The 25604-nt window shown below is 41.3% G+C and overlaps 1 protein-coding gene across 2 annotated transcripts in view; it reads right to left on the reverse strand.

Moving 5' to 3' along the window:
* Positions 1-20764, reverse strand: part of PREP (prolyl endopeptidase) — a 106387-nt gene extending 85623 nt beyond the window's left edge. The window contains exons 1-6 of one of the 2 annotated variants that reach the window (XM_075087370.1): positions 20537-20764; positions 19504-19578; positions 13597-13730; positions 10481-10611; positions 7567-7776; positions 6225-6346 (exon numbers count right to left, since the gene is read on the reverse strand). In XM_075087370.1, the coding sequence (XP_074943471.1) occupies positions 6225-6346; positions 7567-7776; positions 10481-10611; positions 13597-13730; positions 19504-19578; positions 20537-20734 (870 nt within the window). In that variant the 5' untranslated portion in view covers positions 20735-20764. Of the gene's footprint in view, positions 1-6224; positions 6347-7566; positions 7777-10480; positions 10612-13596; positions 13731-19503; positions 19579-20066; positions 20262-20536 lie in introns of those variants that run through there. The other variant, XM_075087371.1, reaches the window with a different exon arrangement.
* Positions 20765-25604: the final 4840 nt, after the last annotated feature.

The following is a 25604-nucleotide window of genomic DNA, read 5'->3' on the forward strand; positions in this document are numbered from 1 at the left end:
GACAGCAACCCCAGTGAATATTAATGCTAGTTCTTTGAATACTACCTGGGTAGTCATCTTGCAAGATTCAGGATGAACTCTCTATTTTTAGTTCACAAACGGGCCCTTTGAGTGCATCGCTTATAGTAAGGTAACTATATATACACATTATTCCTTCTTAAGCTAACCAATTAAAAGTTTTACCACCTTTGCCCTTTTTATTATCAAGATGGAAAAAACCTAATCACTGTAGAATTTGTTTCTGCATCACAAGATACTAATAAATTAAATAAGTAAAATTCAGGTTTTAGATTATATGCCTGAGTTGAGGAAAAGATAAACTGGCTTCTCCTTTAACTCCAGACATGAACAGTATCATAACTTACAACCTGGTCTGCATCTACAATGAGTTTACAAACTACTGCTCTTCATACACTAGTGTCCTTTGCAAATGGTACACAGCAACTGTCATTTCTATCTAATGCACCTCCAATGAAACAGAGCAAATGAATCACATTAAAAAAAATACCAAACCTTACACAAAATCAGACCAAATCAAAGCTTTCAAAACAGAGCCAAATGGTCAAATTAGTAACTGGACTCTGTGTACCCAGACATGGGAAGATCAAGCCATCCAAGATGGGTGGCAATAAAGATGCAACCATGTGATGCATGGCATTAAGCAACTAGGAATTAAAAACTCGTAGTATCGATAAGCTACATTTTTAAAACTCCTACAATTTTCACTGTATGTTATGTATATAACAGTTTAAAACTACCCAGAGTGACTGACTATAATTTAATATTAATTTAGGAATGTACCCAGCCACCACCATAAAACAGACTGATGACAGCAGTTATTTCCTAAGCTTTAGGTACATGCTGCACAAAGATTTTTGCATAACACCACTGAACCTGACCATGATTTGACCAAGAATAATCTACACGGAAGAGACATTTCAGGCTGATGCAGCAATTACCTGCCTTGCGTTATGGATCAATATTTCAAAGCTTTGCATCTGATGAGTGAAGTAACTATACTGAACATAAAAAAAACCAACCCCCAAAACACAAGCCTTCTACAGAGAAAAAAAGTAAAAATTCCTGTAGAATTTGCCAAAACATTTGGTCAGTAAAAGATGAGAGCAGTTATGCTGTCTGAACAGCCTCAAGTCATAATGTCATAGATGTGTACATGCTCCCACACCGCAAAGTTCTGCTTGCACAACAACAAAGTCAGGAACCCCCATTGTAATCTCCCAGCCTTTCAAATTCTGCTTTTATTAACTCACTATTAGAAGAAGCAAGGTGTTCCTTTCCTAGAACAGGAAACAGTTTTTCACAAGGTAAAATGATCTTGAAAGTGTGGGGTGGTTTTTTTTGGGCAGGGGGGATGTTTGTAATGAAAGGAACATAAAGCTATGTTCTGACATTACCTTTGCAGTGGTGCTAGAAAGTCACTGAAGATTGCACATAGCTCCCCTCACATATTATATTCCAGCAGTCTTCTGAGATGATGAGGACTGGGGAAGAACTCCCTTTCACTAAGCAACCTCTTGGGACTGTCTGCACAATCCAAGACCTCTGAGGCTGGTACTCTAACACTGCAAATGCTTTGTTTTCTGTTTGCATCATACTGGTTTAATCAACTAGACTTCGAAGACCTAACAGGATCACAGGAATGAATAATTTCAGGATCAGGCCCAACAGAAACCACTTACTACATTCTGAGGAGCAGGCCTGACATACATATCCCTATGCAGGACTGATTATACGTAAACAACATGCTGTTGTGCTCTCTGCATCCATTCCCCAGGTTAGAAAAATTGCTTTGAGGATTAATTCAATTTCCTTATTCCAGGCAGGCTGTTATTCTTTGATTTCACATAGCAGTCTTCTGAGGTGACAGACAACCATCACACATGATTTTTCCTGTGACTTTCAGCTTGCTTTTGAGCGCAATGAAAGCACCAAAGCATCGGGAACTTGGCTATGTAAGAGATTACCATCTACCATAGCCCCATGTGCAGCCAGAAAGATTACCTGCCTTTTTCTTAATGGTAAAACTCTCCAGACCTATTGCCAGGGCTGAAAAAAGATACTCAGAGTAGGCTTCTATCCCAGATTCAGCCTTGACAGAGTAAGACTTTAGAAAAATTCCCACAGTCCTGTTTAGTCTAGCAGTGAGTCTCACTTGAGCAAACTGACAATGTTTTCAGACCTTTCCCTTCATGCTGCTCAATTTCCTCTGTGGATGCTGCACTTCCCCATTCCTGCAGTGAAAACACACCACAGCCAGCAAATATCTGGCACAGCTTACTGCTCTGCGCTCTGAATTTCATTTGCAAGATCACCTCCCTGGTTGAGAACTACTGATGCTAACTGACAGCTCTAAACATATTAAAAAAAAATTGACTGTGCACGGTGTTTGCTAGACAACAGGAAAAACCGAAAACTGTACTTGTTTTACTGCTGGCAGAATTGGGATGGGAGGGTTCCCCTCACCCCCCCCCCCACCCTCCCCCGTTTACTTTCCTGCCAGTACCTTAGGGACTTTCTACCAACACCAACTGTGAACGGCTCTTACATAACTTATTGTTTAACTTTGAGAATAACAGTCTGGCTGTGAAATAGAGATATGCTCTATGAGTCTGGAGAGGAGGCAAGAACATGCCACTTAAGCAGAGAAGCATAGGAAGCTCCTGTTTTCTGAGAGTAGCTATGACATTGCCAAGGTTTGAAAAATGTTCATACCAGACTGCCCTCTACTGGGATGTTACTCAAACTCCATCCCTGCTCTTCCCACCTCCCCCACCATCCTAGAATCTGTACCAGAAATACATATGCTTTTTCTAGACTAATGAAAAGATTTTATATCCTCTTTTTCAAAACTTATGTATCTGACTAAAAATAAACAGATTTTTTTTCTCACAAGTAATCCATTCAAGTGAGGAGCTGGAAATGCATCTATATTTTTATGCCAACACCATTTTCAGCACCGCAGATTTTGTTTAAATGAAGCATATTTGGGGTTGGTGTTGAATGTGGAATGAGGAAAAAAACTGAAGCTATTTTCTTGCATGTTGTCTTGTAAATGTATTAAGCTGACAAATTTTTACACAACCCTCTTTTTGCCTAACCAGTGACCTAGTTTCTCCTCTCCATTGAAAATACACACCACACTGACTCCCTACAGTGCACCTGAGATTACTAACTTTTTTTAAGGTATCATGGCAACATTACTGCAGCCTCTGAAGGATTGCCTTGTCAGGTGCTTTTCGCTTGCAAGTTATTTCTCTCCCTCAACCCAATGGTTGAGACACCTGCAAATTCCACTCTAAACCTGAGTGTGGAAGTTCCATGTTCTGCCCTCCCTGAAGGAAAGGTTTGATAGTTGAAACTAGACAACCCACACCACAACCCAACTGTCTTTGCTTGAACTTTCATTAAACATTAGAGAACCCAAACATCTCTACCTATTTGGCCCAGAAAGGCTCTGTAAAATAAAAACATTTGTTTATTAATCTGACAGGAATACATGACAGCAGACTTTCATAAAACGTTGAACTGTGCAAAGCTGTATTTTGAAATCTGTGGCAGCATATTAGCACCAAGTAAGAATATTCAGGACAGTGCCAATAAGCCACAATTTTATTTTTGCTGAAGATATTTTAATTTTTCCCCCATTACTTTGTGGTCTTCCATTTTCTCAAGCACATACATCAAAAAAATTGACTAGAAAACTTGTTTGAATGGCCTGAAAAGAAGATTTTTGACCTACTGCACAAGGATGAAACCACATTTTGCAATTGCATTGTTTTGTTTTTTAATTGCAGAATATGTTTTCTCCTGACCATTTAAGACCATTTTTCATTAGTATCAGGATGACAGAGCCACATTTTACAGCTGGAGCCTACAGCACAACCCCAGCATATCAGTTGTTTTAAAGTACTTTCACTTAGATAAGCTCATGGTTATTTACCATGGTGGATCTCTTTACCACTTTATCTACCATGCTTTACTACTCCTCCTTAAAATATCAACATCTCTGGAAGATTATGCCTCCTAGAGGTCAAGAAAACAGTCATAAGCAACCACATACATTTATTAAACAGAAACCCACATTAGTGAGGTATTTCTCTATTCACTGCCCTACTCACTTTCCCAGTACTTATGGGGCTGTTTCAATTCCAGTGGCTTCAGAACTGGTAGCTGTGCTACATTCTATTATTTCCTATTCTACAGCAGGAGTTAGTACTACCAGTCCCTTCTTCCCACCCCGAAGACCTTTTGATCATTTAATATAAGGGCTATACATTCTCATTAATCACAAAAATTACCTGAGACATTTGGTATCAGAAGAAAGACACTTTTGTACATTTAAGGATGTCACAAGCTGTTCTTTCACAAGAGAAGAGCCAGGAGACGCAGTATGGCTGCTTCTCTACACGCTGGCCAGGCAAACTCTTTGCTACTGACTACAAGCACTCTGCTATGAATTCTCTTCCATGGTCCTCCTCATATTCTGTTCTGTACTTGTGATCCTGAAATGTTCCAGCCCTGCTGCTTCAACTTAGATAAGGAAAGGCTCTGTTAGTATGCTATTATCTCAAAGAAGGCTTTGCTACCTGTGAGACCAATGTACCTCTACACCTAATACAGAAGATATTATTTCCATGGCATTCAATACCACCTGAGACTGCAAACTTTCACTACCCCAAAAATCTGTAGAGTCTGATGAATCAGACTGCAACATCCCTCCCCCACGGAAAATGAATTTGCCTTCACAACATGTGTAGTTTAGCTCACGACACTGCAAAGCAATAATAATAATATGCATCACTCTTGAATCAGTGGATACATCACTACAAGACATCTGTCACCAACAGAAAGCTCATTTATTTACGGAACTGGGGAAAAATAAGGATAATGATTTCCAAATTCCATTTTACTGCCAGTTAAACTCAACAGAACTGACTAGTTTTTGAACAGTAAAAAAGAGTTCTAAAGCCCCATTTGCAAGCTTACACTGATATTCAGGTCAGTTGTTAAAGGTATGTTTCATGAACAGATGAGACTATGTAAAAAAAGGTTCAGTTTATTCACAGAACCTACACATAAGTCTGATTTGTATAGAGAAAGCTCAGTGTGGTCACCTTGCGGAGAGCCCTTCACATTCTCACTCGCTGTCTCATTTTGAATCCTGCAGTTCAAATCCTTTGAAAGAACCCTTCTTTTCTGGCAGCCCATAGAAAAGAAACCCCCAACATTTTCATGGGTTGATGTGTTGAAAAGTGAGCATATTGATGATCAAATTTTTAAAAAGAGGTACTCTAAGGGAAAAGTAGTTCTAGGAACTGAACACCCCAAATCAGGGTAAAAACATTTCATATTTATCAGAAGTGTCAGTTCAAAAGAGATCCTTTATAGAAACAAAATGTATTGATTAAACATAGTAGCTAGGAGAGTACAAAGAATTGCAAGAGGTTTTTATCCACTGGAAAAGTGACAGTTCCCTGATGAACAGAACATTCCAACAGCACTTACAACAGCACACTGAATCAAGCACCGTTAAATCTAGTATGAAGAATAAAACACGTTAATTACCAAACTTAGGGTCTTTTGAATCATTCATGTAAAGAAGAACAGAGCATGGTTACCTATCATTTTGGTTCACTGGGACTTTGGACAATATAGTAGTAGTTCAGCAAAATAAGCTTAAGAAATTAATTCCAGCAGCCACTTGCTCCATCTCCAGTAACCCAGTCCACACATATTTCGTTTTCAGAAAAGACATCACAAAAATAAATATAAACAAAATAAATACATGGCAGGGAATATCCCGACATGCTGATTATTGGAATAAGTTTTTTGCAAAGGAAGTGAGGACTGGGGCCTTCTGATCCTGATTCTGGGGCCACTGACTAAGAAGAAACAAGAACAGTGACACATTGTCCATCAAACGATCCTCCTCTGTCCTGGAAAGTGCACCCGGCAGAACGTTCTCAATGAAGAAAAAGGGTATGTGATTGTGTCATTACAGGCTTGAGGACTGATATAAAGCAAACTAGACAGTCTTATTTTCAGCAATTCTTAATCAATGATTCTTACTTCAATGGTCAATGCTGCAACCCTAATAAAAAGCTTTCTTTTAACAAAATGCTTTCCACTTTATACCTACTACCTCTTCTTAGAATCTGAAAAACTGAAGATAATGATGACAAACTTCAGGATGTTTATCATACCTCAGCTCCGCCCATCCATTTTGGTTCATCAGGAAATTCAGCACAGAGGATATCTTCTGACTGGTTTGTTCCTAAGACATGATAATGCAGCTTTTGGTGCAGATTAGTGGAGGTCTCAGTGCCTAGTGAATTGTAGATATTTAAACCAATTAGTTCTCAAAGAAATCCAACGACAACCAAATAACGCTCTCATATGCAAAGGGATACAGAAGTTTCTAAAAGAGAAGAGTAATTCAGTAGAGAGAACTATGAATGGTTCCAGTCTACAACCATTCCCCTCCAAACACCTGCCTCCAAAATGAAAATTTCAAACCACGCTGCAAACCTGTTCAGTAGCCCTTTCCTTTTATTGCTAATAATACATCCTTCAAACATGAAGATTTATCATTTCAAGCTTTGCCTTCTAGAGATACTAAGCAAGCAAAGAAAAACATTCCCTGCCATTCTCTAATGATGTTTTTGCTCCCATTTCACCCCATGCAACCAAGGGGAGATTTATTGTTAATTAACATTACTAGAAACCTTCATACTTGCATCTGCTGAAAATAAAAATAGAAGTATTTCAAAGCACTGCATAAGGTGCTACTTTTTTTAATATTTTGTTCTTGCCACATGTTCCAATACTTCAGCTTCTGAACTACAAACATGTTTAAAAGTAAAAAACACAAGGTGGGTATCTAATTTGTGAGTTTGGCAAAATGACATGCTGCAAAAGCAAATACAGAAGCAAAATTCAGGCTTTCTCCAAGCTTTAGCAAAGAGCACAGCTCCAGAAGAAACTTTTCATTAGCTCTGCCTTATAATAAGAGCTGCTAAATTCCTTCCCTATTGACGCTCCTCTGCAATTTATTCAACTTTGTGTGCTGCTCCTTGAGTCTTGCCAGCATAAACATTTTGTGTTGCTGTGCTGTGCACCACAGAAGAATTAATCTGGTTGAATAACAAAAACCTTATGCCCCAGGCTGCTATTCATCAGGTCAACCTCCCAAGCCAGTTCACCTATGCCCACACAAATGCGTTAAGGGGAAGAGATCTAAGTAAGCTGTCACCAGACGTCAAATTCCAGCCAGCAAAACACTGTATGAAAGTTAAGTAAATCACTGCAGAGAAAAAGAAAAGGAGCAGCAGACTTCTAAGAGAAAGACAGGGACAGGCAGACAAGAGGATACTCTCACTGAGTACAGGCTTTGGTCATATAAGACATAAGTTGACATCTACTTGCATAAACTAGTGTAGCTAGTTATTTCAGTATAAACTAGGAAAGCTAGTTATTTTTTGCACCAGTTTACTGAAAAGGTCATTTTACTTCCCTATAGCATGCAATTAGTACAGCCATACTTACCATCACTTTTCCCATCTTGTTTTGGATAGCAGTTATAGAACATGCCTTTTCCATCATGGGTCCATGCCATGCAACTGAATTTAACTCTCTCCAGTGTATCTGGAAGATCCTCAGGACCTTCTACTTTCATAAACTTGATAGTAACCCAATCAGAGCCACTAGAACTCAGGCCATATGCAAAGTATTCACCATCTTCACTGAATGCATAACCTAGGAAATTGGAACCAAACAAGATTAAGTAAGAACCAGCACAAGTAATCAGTGTTTTCAAAAAACTGTTTGTTATTTTGCCACACAGCTTTTTATTATTTACTACACGCTAACCAAAGCCTAACAAGAGAGAGGTGAAACTGGGAAAGTAGTTAAAAGAACTGTGTTCACTGAACACTGAGAGAAGAGGGTTTATTTTCTAGAAGACAGTGCAAGCAACTATCTGCTGTCATTTGGGATTCACAGCACTTTTCCAGTCTCTGTGGACTTCTCAAGTAGTTCACAGATCTGAGTTTAGGCATGCATACTCAGTATGTTCAGTAACATTGCTAATGCCCAACATCTGAATTATGATTTGAGTAATAATTTGTCTGTTTCCCTGAGTTTGGGGGGGAAGAGGTGAAGACTGAAAATGCACACACAGGTAGAGAACTTAAAGTGAGATTTTAAGAGAGAGACAGTGCCAAAGAAGTCAAAAGTAATCAAGATACAAGCAATGCATCCTGAAGTAAAGCAAATAGCACTTCAATATAGGAGTCAATGAAAACCAGACCCTGCAAAGCCATGAAAACTGAAGTAACTGGAAAAATTTGCCACTAGCACGCAAATGGATTAATCACCAGTGTTTTCAGCTAAGATCTCTGATATAAGTCACTCTGTCCAAATTGTGAGGAAAACATGATTCTCAAGAAAACTTCACTCTTGCAGATCAACTCAAGCGAAGAGATTGAATTATCATAGGCTTGTACAGACCTGAAAGTAACTACTGAAAAAAAACCACACAAAAAAGTTACATTTCATAGAAATCATCGGTTTGAGAGACACCACTGTGCCACCCTAACACATTCTCCCTCATAAGAACGTAAGAGTGGCCATTCTGATTCAGAACAAGATTCCACCTACCTGTCCTCAGGAGTCGTCACAAGGAGATGCCTACAAGAGCGAGAACAATGCAAGCACATGTAATATTTCCCTCAAATATTCTTACAACCTCTGACCATTTTTAGCTTAGATTTCTTTTCCATTAAGTAGTTGGTTAATAATCCTGAATGGTTCCCTCCTCCTTGACCATGTCCAGCTTCCCTTAAAACCCCACAGTAAGTTTTTTGCACCACCAACATCCATTGGCAAGGGGTTCTACAAATCTACTTCTGGTATGAACCACACCTTCTTTTGTTTGCTTTGGACTCAATTTTCACTGCCTTCATTTGACATCCCCTCATTCTTGTAACAGAAAAAATGTCGACTAACCAACCCCTATTCACTCTCTGCATGCCACAAATGATTCTGTAGACCTCTATTACATCCCTGCTAAATTGTCCCTTTTCCAAGCTGATTGATCCGGGCCCACTCAGTTGTTCCTGACCTTTGCTCCATACCCTTGACTGTTCCGACGACCCTCCTCTGAACTGTATTTCAGAGCCCCCTTTGAGCTGAGGTGGCAGGAACTATATTTAATATTCAATGCTACTGCATAAACTCCTGGGTTGCTAATGTAATGGTGTTTTTGGTTTTGTTCTTTATTTCCTTCTTAATAATTTCTGACATTTGATGCGCTGGTTTGGCTGCTACCAAGAACCAGACCGACATTTTCACAGAACTATCTATTATAGCCTAAGAACTGTTCCCAGGTGGTCATGGTCAGCTCAGAGCCCATTCCATCCATTCCTCTACAAATGAGGTTAGGATTGTTTGTCCCCTGTGCATCACTTATCTGCACAAAGACTTTTACCTGTCAATTTATTGCTCACTCGCTATTGCTAAGGTCTTCCTGCAGCTCTTCACAGTCATTCTTGAGCCTTTACCTGGAATAACCTGCATTGTTGCCAAACTCTGCCACCTTACTGCTCACTCCTTTTTCTAATATATATGAACATACTGAACAGTGCAAGTTCTAGCATAATCCCCAACAGAACTCTACTGGTGACTTCCACTTCAACAGCCGATCAGTTATTCCTTTGCATCAATTATTTATCAACACCAGGAGCTTCCCCTCTTGTTCCATGGAAAGCACATTTGAAAAGAGATTTTGTTGTAAGCTTTTTAGAAACACAAAGATTATATGAACCCAATTCCTCATATCCACAGTTTAAGGCAGGACTTCTCACTAAAAAAAGCCGTATTGACTCTTTTCAACTAGGTCACACTTAAAGAAGCATCCACTAATTCTGTCCTCTGTTTTTATTAACTGGCCTTGAACAGGCTGAAAGGACTTCTAGGTCCAAAGGTCTTGCTTCTACAATAAGCCAATAGGGAACAAGAAAATGACAGCTAACACAAGTTAAAGCCCTAGTGAACGCACGTCATTTTGTGATTCTCATAAAAGTTAATGCTACATTCCTTCACAGTCTCTTACTTCAACTTGCTGGCTTGTGTTAAAGATACAAAATGCAATTTTAGGAGATTTAGTCACTGTAAATACATAAACATTTTTTCCTTGCTATGGACAGCCTCGAGATCTGCTCATACTTCAGTGGAAACCTGTTACAGGGTTGCAAAAAAGACGCTGAGAAACTGAACCAAGTTAATTGTGAATACAATGTGGATTTAGAAGTATTCTTCTGAAACACTGTACAAATCCACACATGGCTATTTTGAGTACTTTGATTAAAACAAGCCACTCTAGCCATGCTTATATAGGTGAAGAGCTGGAAACCAGCTGCAACTTCTGCTGAAGACCCAGACTTATTCAGCATGAACTAACCTCGTAAAGCCACAGTGCCATCATCAGAAAGCTTATTTGGATCGAGAAAAACTTTGGCATCGGCATCCAAGGAGTCTTGTACATATAAAACTCGCTGGTTCTGCAGTCCTGTATTGTAGAAGTGAAAATACCTAAAAGAACACACGTGGGAAAAATAAGTAGGAAGAACTCAGATTTTCAATTAGGCAAGCAACAAAAACTTGTATGAGATTGTCATGAAATGAATAAAAGACAGATAAGTATATAAAGGAAACACAAGCTTCACAGTAGAGTAGAAATCACAGCTTCCCCTATGGCCCTCAGGGCTTTAACCATCCTCTGTAGGTGCCTTTCTCTCCCTCTTAATACAGAGGAAGCCCAGGCACTAATTTCTAGGCCTCTGAAATGAGAGGAATCTTATCCCAAAGTTCTATAGATTGTATAAAGGAGACCATAGGATACATCCAAAACATATTTTAAAAATAAAAGCTGCATTTGCCGCAGTGCATTTCAAACAAAGCTAAGTGTACTATAAACTCTACATAACCGTCTATGTTAAACTGCTCTGGCAGCCTCAGCGTTTCTCTGTTACAAGTATTAGCAGAGGTTCCCATCCCCTGTGTTCTAAGCTTTATTATTCATATAGCTGCTTTCAAGCGGTATCGGGTGGTAGGCAGATATTAAAATGAAACAGAGCTGAAATTGTTTCATCTGTATTTCCCAATGTCCATAAAACTCTGTGTTTTGAAAAGCTGTAGGAACAAAGAATTACAGAATTCTCTTTAGTGAGGGATACTCTTCACATCAGAAGACACTACAGAGTGCAAAGAAATTAATAACTGTATTCTATGCAACTCATAGGAACTACACTTTTCTGCCTTCATAGAAGTCACGAACCTGTGACTTAAATCAAATAGCAGCTTCACCTGAGAGAACAGGGGAATTTATGGGGTAACGTTCTAAAGTAAACGTAAGTTCACACATTCTCTAAGACTGTCCAGTACTTTTACGGGAACATGGTAAACCCAGAAGGGGGAACTAGACTCACAAAGGCCTGGCTATCTGAACTAGCAATATGTTCAAATACCAACAACAATGTTCAGTAAGTGACAAAATCAAAAAATTCAAAGGAACAGAAGAAAAAGATACATAATTTTCCATTTGACCATGCATTTTCTAGCCAATTCCACCTCTGCAATGCCGGGTAATAAGCTGGGAAGCAAAGGTCAAAAAATATGACAGGCACAGCACCTCCCTGGGCACTCTTCCTTTCTGCAGATTCTACAGAACAGCTCTTCAGACACTGACCTTTAGCAGCTATTCTTTGGCAGAAAACTGGAGTCATTAACTTCAAGAATGTCTAAGTGTCATGGGAGGTTTAGATAGTTCTTCAAATAGAATAGTTCCTTCCCCCTGCCTCTTACTAAGTGTTACTTAACTTGGTAGAGCCCTCTATCCCCCCAAACACCATAATATATGGGTTTTTGGTATGATTGTTAAACCATTGTGATTTAAGTTCAGCATGTGCCAAGAAACAGAGTAACACTCAGAAAAACTAAAGAGACATCTATTAAAATCAAAGTAAAGCGTCATGACTTAAAGCACATGAAGCTTCTGGCATAAATGTTCTCTGTTGAGGACAGTCAGCTGCCTCAAATTAACACTTTTTATCTCTAGTGGAGGCTATATTCATCACTGCCATGAGCACTTCTGCAACATCAAGCCTGAGCAGCATTGAAGATAACCACACCCAGGCATGTTTCACAGCACAGGAAGAATGCGTCAGGCAATCCAGAGCAGTCACTGACCAGGCCCGCTCCAGAATCAGATTCAGCATAACTACATCTGTGTGAGCATCACATACAAACTAACAAGCTTTGCCTGACTCGCTCAACACGGCTTACTTCCCCAGATGCAGCACTGTCCTTAAGCAGGTCCACTGCTTCTGGGCTTAAACCTCGCACCTCTATACATTGACATGCTGTGCCACATCAGTGACAGCTTAAATCAACATCAGCTTGGGTTCACTACCAAAACAGACTTTTTAAAAAAACCCACATAGTACAGACTTTCCCTCCCTTAGTAACAAGTATCCACATCCTCCTCACAGCATAGTACAGACAACTAAAGAGTAGCAGATCTCCCTCAATATCTGTGCAGAAATCTTAAGGCAATGAGACATCTTCTGCTTCTTTGTGGGGATGACAGTGAAAACATACCTAGCACATCTGGGTGCAGACTCAACAAGGATCAAACAAACTGAAAATACTGAAAAAGACTATTTGTGTTTCCCATGATTATGAATGGCTGGTTGTACACACTACCTCTTTTTCAACTGCTAAAATAATCTTTAGATGTTACTAAGTTAGCACTTTCATCCCTTTACTCCCTTTCTCTAGGAGATTGCTAGTGTTTCTGAAAAAGGTCACAAAATTGAGTAGCAGCTGCAGTCTCCAGACCTTAGGTAAGCTACATAAGCACCACCTCTTCACCTAGCCACAGAATTAACACAGGATACAAGTAGACTAGGTATTGAACCATAGCAGGATCTCTTTATTTCTTAGAAGACAGTTCTTTCTGCATTAGTTGCCTGAGTCCTCCAAATGATTTCTCCCCTGTCCTCTGCAGATACAGGAGCCATTTTTCACATGGGAATTCCCACTGCTTTCACTGGCTATGACTAAACAAAAATCCTACTAGCTGCTCAAAGTATGTCCAATGTGAGACCAGTGTTTTACTAAATATTTAGAACAACATGCTCATGACAGACTTGTGCTGTTTTCAGGATGAGCTGCCTTTAACTGTACTGATAGTGACCAACCCTGAAAGGAACTCTTCAAATTTTTACTTTTACAACAGTTATTTTAACAAAGTTGGCTGAGTTTTGATAAACTCACTGTTCTTCCTATAAAAAGATGACAAAAGCACAAGAAGATAATATGACTGGGAATTGGGGACAGTCAAGCATATTGTGCTCTGCATCATGCAACTATGTATATTAACTGTGGCTTACTTTTCCTACTTCCTAACTATAAAGGAATAAATACAAATAAAATTTATAATTTGTTTTCCTAACTAGTAGTTGCTTTTGAGTTGCTTCACATTCATTACCACTTACAAAGACATGCCTCACATACCTTTTTCCTTTCTTGAAGTGGCAACTGTACTTAGGATAATCGTAGAGTTCAGTCATTCGTTCTTTGAACAATCCTCTGACGGGACACTGCTCAAGAAAGGGTACTGTAAGCTTGTTCTGAGCCTCCACAAATGCCTGAAAGAAAACAACCCCCCAAAAAATACATGAACTCAAGTAGAAATGCATATTTCCTATGGAAAACACTATTTTCTGAAGCAATGCATCGCAGACATCTTTCCCCCCATATAGGTTGTGTAGAGTCACACCTGAAGACTCTTGGCATACTTATTTGCATTATGTCACAATACTGTAATAATGCTGATCATATATCTTGAATATCTCTCTCCAGGGCACGCACTGTGATAACCAGTGGTTCAGCCAAAGACAAGCCAGATTCCTGACACTCCCCTTTAAAGAAACCCCCAAGCCTCGTGCTTTTAAAACCTCTCCTTGTATTTGCCTAAAGAGCATAGAAAAAGCTGACTTAAGAGTATATACCTGGGAAATACCACAAATAGATGATACTCCAATACTCTGATAAATAAATTAGGAAATGGATAAAGAACAGAGACCCTTTTGCCCACATACAGCACTACCATTTCAGGAGCTGTGAAGAACTGTAAGATGATGCAAAATGTTGCATGCACCATCCATTCATCCTACTAACATAAAATACAGGATTAGTCCCAGCCACTATTTCTTGGAAAGGCCAAAGTACCGTCCGCAGATCAGTTCTTAGTTACAAAAGGCAAAAATCTCTGAGAACTTTGAGGAGTCTGGTTTCTTCAAAACACTCCACCTCCCAGTCACAAATGCTTAACGACAGTGGCCAAAACCATTACTACTTCAGCTGTTTGTCAGAGGCTGCCACTCCCATGGCACGCTTGGAAAAACTGCTGCTCTGCTGGTGTTTCACCATCCCTATTTATAGCAGAGTACATTAATATAAAATGAATACCTAAGCATCTTAAGGTGAACCACAGCTAAGAAGCACACGCGCAGGCTTTTCTGTCTCTAATGTGGAGTAGGAAGGACAGGACACAGTGTGTGTGGCTGCAATTCACAGCCAGACATTGCAATGATGGCTGCCGCATCACTCTCGGACCCCAGCCTTTTGCCTCCAGCCTGAGCCTCCAGGTGTCCACTCATCTCTTGCTTACACAGGTCTCTTCCCCAGTTGCTTTGAAAGAGGCTGCTGTTTCTACCTGTCCCGAATCTGTCACACAGCAAGCAGATCAATGTATGATAACATCTGAGCTACGCTTCACTGCAGGACATGACCCACGGGAGCAGCAGGGCTACAATCCATATTCCACAACTTGTGTTTCACAGTTCTTCTCAGAAGCTAGCTGCTGTACAAAGAGAGTACCTGGCACACATCTAACAACTGCATTCAATGTTTACTTATTTATTAATTCTTCAGGCGAAAAAGAGGAAAGAATAGAACATAAAACTTTCAGTCTTACAGACATTTCACATGACGAGAAGCACATAGGGCAAGTACAGACACCCTTCCTCCCATTTCCCTTGCTGGCAGTGCATAGCCAAGAGCTGCATTACGTGCCAGGCTGTGTTTTCAGAGACTTGTCAGGCCAAAAGGTAAGGGAGAAAGTGCATTAATTATGGTCAGTCTCCACCTGAGAGGTATTTGTTCCTGCTTTACAAAGCATAGAGAAACTGATAAGCTTTAAACATGTGAGTGCAGAATTAGTAATGCCCTAAGAGCACTTGGCTAAGTGCTGAAACATATTAGTTTAAGAACACGTGGGCTGGTTAGATGCAAGTCACCTCTTAAGGATGACACGAGAAAGCAAGCACTACAGCACTAAAAAGGAACAGATACAGAAGGCTAACAACGATGCCTTCTGCACCTTTACTCAAAATTAGGCTCTATGCATCAGTGAGGATCGAGTCAGGAAATGATCCCCTGAGAAAAAGGAAGGAAAGAGGCGAATGCATTGCCAAGGGAAGGTACATTTTTGCTTATGTTCTCCCTTTGAGTATCTTACTGGCATAGATGGCTTTGACACCCAGCACGGCAGCACACCACATCCCAGTGGTAGCCGCTACATTGTAGCACTGTAAGTTTCCCCCACCCCACCCCATCATCTAACCAAATCTACCCAAGAATTATGTGTATCTGAATTTGTTTTCTCTAAATGGAAACACATGAATTTCAAAGACCACATACACAAAAATCTAGACAGCCCATGCCACACAAATAAACTGACTACTCAAAGTGCTGTGACATTTTCAAAGAAAACCTGTCTTATAAAAACATGTATAAAAACATTCATTGTGCTTGATGGGCAAAAGCACTTCTCAGTTGCATTTTGTGGACAGAAACATCTTTGTTTCATCTATCAATAATGGTAACATTGCTGCAAAGGTATACTGGAACTGTGTGTTACTCACTTTTAACTGTAGTCACATCTTACCACATCTGCTTTCATTACTGGTATTCAAAGAGGAGACACACACTGTTGTTTACAAGCATTTGTTGCACAAGAGCATGCTTATGTACTAATGCACTCACAACTGAATCACTAGTAATTTTGCTTTTACAGGGATTTAATATATTTTTTACATTTCCACTTAGTATGCACCAAAGATTCAAGACTATTTGTAAAAGGGAGTGCAACTGCTATCTAACAAAGGAGGTAGAAATTACAGGTTTTTGAAAAATTCTCACCCAGGAGAATCCAGTCCAGTTTGAAAATTCTCTGTTCTTATACTTTTGAGCATGAGTTTGCACTCATATTCAAAAAGCAATACATAATTGAAATATTGCTCTAGGTAAAGCACAGGAACAGGTGTTGGCAGCAGAAACTCTCACAGTAAACAACTCCATCCACCATGCTAGGCTAAACAGATGCCACTCAGGCAATACGGCTAGCAGAAATTCTCTACACCTTAATGAGCTTGTAAAGAAAGATTCCTATTTTACCTGTAGAAATCTGCATCTGACAATCTATCATAAGCCTTGAGCGAGTACAGAATTTACTAGCAGAAGAAAGGACAGAATAAGGGTCCAAGTAAGTCATACGCTTATGGGTGACTCAGAAGATCGTTTGAAAAGCAAAAGAATTTCTGAAGTGTTGTATTACAGTAGAGATGTTCTATTTGAGATTGAAGTGTTTGGCCATTACTTGAGCAAGCCAATTGCTATTTTTTTAAAAAGCATAACTAAATTTCACCTAAAAAATACATGCCACAAAATTTTTAATCATGCTTTGTTACAACCTATCAGCTTCCTGTGTGCCACTAAGCTACTCTCTCAGCAAGATAATGATTTCCACTCACAGTATACTTTCCAAGAAGTCTTAGGATACAAATTTTTTTAACATTACCAGTCTTTGTTATTAATCTGTAAAGTATTTACAGTTTGTTGAACAGTTACCCCCAAAATCTTCATATATATCTTCTCATTAATAGGTAGTTCAGTGCAACTCCTACAAGAGGGCACATACCTTTTTTTTAAGTGTTATAAAATAAAACTGAGCAGAGTTCTGGTGGCTTGCCTCTTAGCATTTACTTTAGTGTTTAGCAAAGAAAAATTCAAAGTGCAATGGGAAATTTATCAAAACGTGAAAGAGACACTGGTCAGTTATAACTACAAATCCATTTAATTGTAGTTTTGAGTTTCAAACTCCAAACATACACCTGTTCATAACACCACAACTCAACTGTGTATGCCACATGATCCTGGCTCTTTCATCCCTTGTCCATCCTTAATATCTGAAACAAGCTACACATTTACTGCCTACACTGTTAGTGAGTCAAGGTACTGTATATAACTGACATACAGTAGCAAAAGACTTTGCTGTAGTCTAAATAAGAGATTATTTCTCACAAAGTGTAAAAACAAGCAAAAGTTTAGAAGTCCAACCAAGCCAAACCCAAGACAATAGTAAAAGTGTGGTTTCGCAGTTGTGGCCTGTGTCGTCACCAGAAGCGTTTTACCAGCATAGCATAATATTTCAGCTACACCGGGGATGCTTCCTCAGTCTGTCTTAAAGGTCAATGGCCAAACAGTAGCCAAGTACGAACCTAGCTTATGCGCTTCCACTCTCCAAAGTGAGGTGGGAACTTCCTCATCTGACCATGGGCTCAGTTTTTATCTACTTATCTGGAGAAGGGAGTTTTGTTTGCTTATAGCTGCACATGAGTACTCCAACCAAGCACATAGAGAGAAAAAAGCAATAAAGCAAAGCACAGAGATCGTGAACATGGAAGCACATACTTCTTGAACAACAGCTTTTCCACAAGAGATTAAGCATGTGGCTTGATGATTGGCTTAATCAGTTCTAAGACTGTGCATCTAACAGGAAACAATCCTGCAGATTTCAATAACCTTTTTATGGCAGATATATACACTGCACATGGAATAAGACCATCTTGAAGACCTGGCTGAAAAGTTTCTAGACCTATTTGACTTTCACCTAATTAAAAAGTAGGCTGTGGGATGCTAGAAAAGGAAAGGTCCCATTCTTGAACAATCTTAGATCCAACTAACATGTGGTTTTGTGGTGGCCTAGACTAAGCATGCGTGCCAACAGAAAAATAACCCACCAAAGGCTTCCCCTCCAGAACATCACCCTGTGATGGCTACACCCATGCAAGGGAGGGAAACATTCAGGTCAGTGCAAGAACGAGGAGGGAAGGCAGAGAGAAACCACAGAACCACCTGACTTAATGCAAACCTGCAAACTACAGTGGATCAGGTCCAGTACCATCCGCACTCTACTCTCACTGCAAAAATACCTGATTAAACCAATTAAAAAAAAATCCCACCCTTCTATGTTCACTTGTTTATAAGCTGCTAACTAGTAGAGCCCACAAGGTCATTTGGACTTGCCACAGGAAAAATTAATATGATTCTTTATACTCATAGCTGATGTGGATAATTTCTTTCAGTCCCAGTCCTGTTAACCCTACAGTGGGCATCAAGTGAAACTACCATGAAAATTCCAGTTTAAACCAATCTCACTTGCCTGTGCTTCTTTCTCCATGCTTCATGAAATAGTAAGCTTGACATTTCACTGACTCACATCAACACAGAAACAAAGTGAAGCCTACCCATTTATTTCCTATGGCCACACCAATGCTTGACATGACTATTTCTGCTACATCTAGAAAAGTAGAATCCCAACCTATTTGTGTATCTATTTGACAGCACACACCAAAAAAAATTGAGTGTTCATGTGTAAGAAGAGATTCCTAGCTTAATAAATGAATGATGTTCAGTCTTTCCTCTTGGCATAAACCAGAATTTTCACAGTTACACATACTTAGATCAAGTAAGCACGTTGTAAACGGGAACTGAATTAGGGGCTCTTTCACTACAGGTGAGCATGGATGTCCGATAACTTCTTCTAGATCTGTGCTTAATATGCAGAAAATTAAAGGTAGCCTATTGTTGGAGGTGCACACAGCATATTTTTACTTTTCCTCAAAACAAATGGAGGTTTGGGATATTAAGGAGCGCATAAAGAGAGCTACTGCCTTGGAGAAAGAATGAGGACGCAGACCTCAAGGTCAGCGACTTGAAGGCTTGAAAGGTCCACAAAGCATGCTCCAAATTCTCTCTGAAGCCCGCACAATCATTCAATTGCCTCTATAGCAGTTTCTGATTATTCTTTGATCTGGTAGGTGCAGAACAGATGTTCTGCAGGAATCATAGAATCATTTAGGTTGGAAAAGACCCTTAAGATCACCGAGTCCTACTGTGAACCTAGCGCTACCCAGTTCACCACTAAACCATGTCCCCAAGCATGAACTACAGCTACATTCACCAGGTAAGTTTTCAAAAATTATTGGCAGGCCCTTCAAAAACAGAGTACCCATGCATCTAGTCTATAAAAGAAAACCACATCTAAACAGCAGCTCCCATACAAAGAAAGGTTACCTTTGTCTGTTCACTATCGGGATCTTCAAGCCAGCAGTATGGGTCGCTTATTTTACACCCATGGTAATCCAACACCTGAATTTATAAAAGACAACACTTTAAAAAAAGACATGCACACAAGCAAGCTCTATTTATCAAAGAATGGCAGTCATCAGGATGAATAGTATTTAGAATTTCACAAAAGCAATCAGTGCTAAGATGTAAAGGAGGAAGAGAAAAGAGAAAAGCTCACAGGTGTGGTTCTGGTTAAGAAACTAGCCTCTGGTTTAGCCCCCCTATTATTGCTGCTCACAAACATGTGAGTAAAGTACACACATAAATTTAAAAAAAGCCAAAACACAGAAGACTAACCCACGTGTCTGAATTTATCTGCTTCCGTCCTCCTGTACACACAATAAGACTAGACAGCTGCTGCATAGCAGTTGCATAGTTCAGCCTTTCACTCAACTATTAAAGTAAATACTTCAGTTTTTCCAGCGTTGGCTCACATCAGCAAACATTTTTGTTTAAAAGCGATGTTAGCTTTATAAACAATTCCCGAGCTAGCGCCTAAAAGCACAGACCTTTGCTCAAGGAGAAGAAAACCGAACCCAATTCAGGCAATTTGCAGAACTACCCTTGCCTATGGAGCTCGGGCTGGCACGCGAGAGGACGGGCGATCCCGCAGATGCGCCGTCACACACGAGCGGGCTCCCCGGCGCCGGTGGCGGCCCGGGTTTCCCAGCAACGCGCCGGGCCACCGGGGCCCGGGGCGTCGCGCTGGCGGCTGGGCGCGGGGCTGAGCCCCGGGCGGCCCGCAGCCGCCGGCGCCGCGGCCGCTCGCCCGCCACCGCCCGCAGGCGTTAAAACACGAGACCCTTTAAAGGGAGCGCGTTGGACTTTTAACGGCCGAAGGCGAACAAAGCCCCGAAAGGCGACACGCCGCTGAGCCCCGCGAGGCAGCACCGAGGGGGTGGCGAAGGCGGCTGCCCCCGGCGCCGGGCCCGGCAGAGGCCACGAGCCGGCGGGCTGCCCCGGCGAGGGCCGTACTCACGGCGGTCTCGTCGCGGTACACCTCGGGGTACTGGAAGGCCTGCATGGCGGGCGGCGAGAGGCGGGGAGAAGAGGAGGAAGAGGAGGACGAGGAGGAAGCGAAACGCGGAGAGAGCCGCGGGGCTGGGACTCGGGCCGTAGCAGCAGCCGGCGGCAGCAGCAGGCGTGCAGCGCGGCCCAGGCGGAGCGGCGCCGCCATACGGCCCGCCCCCCTGCCGCCGCCAAGAGGGGACGGCCGGCGGCGCGCCAGCGGCAGAGCGCCCCCTGCCGGGAGCCGCCGCACACGCACCGGCTGGCCGTGGGGCAGCGGGCGGCGGGAGCCGGCGCACCCCGCTCCGGCTGCGGGGGCGTTGTTGTTTCTCCCTCAACACCCAGCCAACGGGTTTCATTTTCCGGATAGTAAACGCTTAAAAAAACCCACCACCGTAATTTGTGTTTTTTTATCGTGGGGTTTTTTTATTTTTCCCTCTCAGCGCCCCCACCTTGACAGAGGGTGTGGGGTGAGGCTCAGGCCTCAGCTGCAGAGCTCCTGGCTGCGCTGCCCGCAACACAGTGGCTGTTGCGTGGGTGAGGGCTCAGGGCAGCTCGAGGCTGGGCCCACCTGAGCCTTTAGCACATTTCCACCAAACACGCTTCTCTGCCAGCAGCCAGAGACCCCCCTTCACTCTAAAAGCAAAGGCCGACTTGGCCACTGAGTCCTGCTGAGGATGGCGGCTCCAGTGCACCGGCCTGGCTCCGCTGGAGCCACCGGTGTCGGGGGCCTGGGTCCCACACCAGCACCGGTGCAGCTGATGTGGATGAATGTGCACACTAAAGGTGTTTAAAAACCACTAAAGGTGTTTTGGGTGGGTGACCACGGGCTCATCAGCCAGGCGTTTATTGTACAATAGGGCTTCTTGGGCCAGAAAACTTGTAAACATTTTTCCTTCCAGGTAGTGGCCCAGTGGACCCTCATGTCACAAAAATACTGGAAAGACACAGGGATGGGTTGTCATTTGGCTAGCATCATGGCTGAACTGCTTTTCTTCCAAACAGTTCTTGTTTCAGAGTTACCAACAGCAGCCCTCACCAAGTCGTCCTGTCAGCCTGGGAAGGACTTGGCCGCAGCTTATCCGGGCTAAACTCCTGTGTACGTGTGGTGCGTGGCACCAGCGGCAGGCAAGGAGGCTTGCAGGTGGTGGTGTCTAAAGGTTCAATCAGCCCCAAGAGAGTTCACATCTGCAAATAAACTAACCGCCTGGAATGACAATGATCTAAAACATTTCAGAAATGACACCAAATGTTTATAGTTACCAGCTCAGAAATGTGCCTTGATTGCTTGCTCGTAATGAGAAGAGTTACCATCTCTAATTGGGCATCCTGTGAGGAGGCTGAGGGTTGTGTGCATGTGAGGAAATAAGCCAACCGCATAATCATCAGTTACTAAATGACATGGCTGCGTTCATCAGCTTCATTTACATCCTAAACAACGCCTATGCAGCTTCTTGTTCTCTCTCGTCCCTTCTCTTTTGGTCATTTTTCCTTCTTATCTTGTTTCTCTACTAATCTCCCTTTGCAAGGCTGGGGCACGGCTGCCAACTGCACCTTTTGTTTCAGCACTCAGAAACATGCAACCAGCAAGGTGGTTCATGGCAATGCCTTGACATGCCCAATGCTGATAAAAGCTTGCTGATTGTCTGAGCAACTTGCTCAGGTAAATACCGGCAGGCAAAGGCTTCAGCGTTTCTCTCTAGAGCTTCCCGGACAGAAGTACATATGTACACGAGCTGGTATATGGAGAATTATTAGCTTAATACTTCTGTAAGGCGTTTGGCTTGCCTGCGTGCCACACAAACATGCTGTATGAGCACAGTATATCTGAGACTTCTGAGCAATCTCGACTGCAGATTCACTTCATACACAGCAAAGGCCTTGCATCTGATTCAAAGCTGAAGTTTGCCTGAAGAAAACGTCTTCTTTTTCAGCCTGAAGGTGTTGACCAGGGTGAATGTATTTTACATTTGTCCAGAATTTCTGGATGTTTAGCAGCTTGGTCAGACTTGCCTGTAGCTCTGACTGAACAGCTGTACATCCAAGTATCCTGGGCATTTCCACAATGTCTCCATAGATCATGTTTATGCTGTAAAAGCAGCCAAGCTGAGGTGTGCTGGAAGTCTTGGGCAGATGTGGTCTGATCTGCCGGGAGAGGGCAGCCTGACTGCACGCCGCTGTGCAGAGCTGACGCGGAGCTGCGCCCGTGTTTTTCAGGCTTCAGTAACCCTTTCAATCCAGGGCACGGTAATTCCTGAATGGGCTGGCGAGCATCCAGTAATCACAGTAATTATCCATTACAATGCCTCCCAATTCATCCTGGATACAGAGAAGGCGGGAATATACAAAGAAACCCAAGTACATGGTTGTCCAAGATAAGATCTTTGGGCCTGTATTTTACAAGCAGTAATTTTCATTCAAAGGTGAGCACCAGGGACAGAAAGTGAATTTTCTCTTTACTGTAAATTTTTCCCTTTGTTTCTTTGGGGGGGTGGGGGGAGGCAGGGAAGGATCACATGTGAACAACAGCAAAAGCAGCACATCTACACTGTCTGAACTTTTCTTATCAGAAAAGCAGTTAATAGAGGTTACTTAGTGTCGAAACACTACCCAAAACATGTTTTTCTTCGTATGGACCACGCACCCCCTGTACAAATGAAAACGAGTGCAGTGTGAAGTCTAACAGAAATACTTATTATGACAGGTGTAGAAATCTTCTCCTTTTTTCATTATGTTTGCTTAACACAAAGTCAAAAGTGATTGGTGTTAGGACTGTATCGCAACTGAAAATTTGAAGCTTATCTTAATTGTTTAGTGTTGTAGCAGCAAGTAAAATTCTATTAAAATTTTACCTTTTCTTGGGCCTAACCAACCCCAACGAAGGTCAGATATGGTATTTGCTGAGTTTTGAGGATAAGCTGCTGAGTAAGCGAAAAAATTATCTTCCTGCATTTAAACAAAAAGTTTTAAAATATCTCAGTAATCTTTGTCATCTTATCACGCTCCCATGTTAGCATGAATCTGATCATTTGAAAAACACATACCGGTCTCTGCTGATATTAATTATACTTCTGCTGATTATCCAGTCATTAGCAAATCTCTTTCAGCTTAGTCAGCATCTCCACAATGACTCACTGCAAGTAGTGTATTGACTCAGTAGGAAGTGACCTCATCGTCCTTGTCAGGGAAGATCTGACAAAAGATCTAGCAGCAAATTTTGCTTTTACCTTTCCTTTTGTCCTTTTCCCAACCTTACTCCACCATTGTGACTTAATAATAACTGGGAATTTTCTGCTGTAGAAAGAAGGCAGGTCTGTACCTTTACTCCTCTTTTCTTATATATTTATTTCATTTACCCACTTGTAAGATACCAAGTCTGCTGTTCAGACATTTATCGACAGGTGTCAGCAGAACCTCAGTATTTCACTGTCACGAGCATGTGCTGAGCTGTACAAATAACTCGAGTTTCAGAGGAATGTGACTCTGAAAGTGTCTGCCCTGCTGGATCTGTTTTGGAAGCACTGACTCAAGAGCCTAAGTCCTGTTGATTTTCAGTGAATCTTTGATTCCTAAATTATGTCCCTCTACTGTACATATTAATTATGGTAATTGTGTATTGTTTATGGATAATTGAAGGGTTGCTTGTTTTTTGAGCTGCATTATGAAGGAGCTTAAGTAACAAAATATGGTTTTATTATCTTAGTTATAGAAACTTCTACATGATGTAGGTCTGGTCGATATTTGAAAGTACAGTCAAGCAAAGCAGTATTTCATTGTGATAAACTGCTTTGCGTGCCATGAGATGGGATGGGTGCATTGAAGTCAGCGGCATGCTGCAGAATCATACGCTAGCTTGCCCTGGGGTTGTGAACTGGTATGCACACTCCTGGTGCTGCGAAGTCAATTAAGCGATGTAGAGATGTCCACATGGGGAGTTAGTATGGAATAGCAACTACAAAGTGGTATTTCAAAGTATTTCATCAGGTAGGCAATCTAAACTGTGATTATGGTATGGTAAGCATATCTAAACTGACATATGAGCATTAACACACAGATCATAGTATAACTACACCCAATTAAAAATAACTTTTCTTTGAAGAAATTTTTTCAGACCGATGAAAGCTAGGGTGGTTTAGGCTCACCTTTTCCTTCTGCAGTGACCTTCCTTGTGAAGTGAAGAACGAACTAAATTCTAATCCTAGAAGATGCTGATGACCAACTTTTTTTAACTGATGCTTTGTTTTTAGTCTTAATTTTTTAACTGATAGCAATTAGCCATTAAAAGAAGGATTTGCTAAACACCAGAGATCACACAGGAAAATCTGTGCCCTCGTGTCCTTGGGTAGATAGTCAATACTCAGCTCTCACTGAATTTGGGTGTTTGGGTCTTTTCATAAGTTATCAGGGAGACCTCTGGAGTTTGCAAGATCAGGTACTGGCTCCTCAGGCCCCAGATTGCTGTTTATTCCCGACACCTAGTTTAATCTTACTTCAGCATTTCTGGAAATGTATCCTAATCTTACACAGTTCAGCTGGGACTCTATAGCTTGTGCAGAAAAGCTAGAAGGGTTTGAACTTTCATTGTTACACAGTATTTAAGAGGGGAGAAGGGTGTGACATAAATCCCAATGCAGTCAATAGAAGCTTTTCTATCTACTCTTTTCCCTACCTATTTCACTGATCTTTGAATCAACCCTTCCTCCATCTTTTCCCACCAAACATCACTCTGCAAAAAGAGGGATCTTTATAAGCATCATTTTCTGTCTAATGAAATCATATTAATTCTTTTTTTTGTTGAAAGATACCAAATCCATATTAATAAAATGGAAAGAAAAGTGCTTATTTTTACGTGTTTGCTGTTGCTTTTCTGAACTACTTTTTTTGTTGTTGAGGTATACTGCAAAAAAACTTTATAAGCTAACCAAGTAAAATAACATTTATACTAGAAAGGATGACAGTATAAAAAATTCTTACATGGCAGCATCTGAAAATTGAGATAAGTATGAATTGGAAGGAGGCTTTTTATTCTTTTTTGTTCT

Source organism: Phalacrocorax aristotelis, chromosome 3 (assembly GCF_949628215.1).
Source record: "Phalacrocorax aristotelis chromosome 3, bGulAri2.1, whole genome shotgun sequence".
In the NCBI taxonomy this organism is placed as follows: domain Eukaryota; kingdom Metazoa; phylum Chordata; class Aves; order Suliformes; family Phalacrocoracidae; genus Phalacrocorax; species Phalacrocorax aristotelis.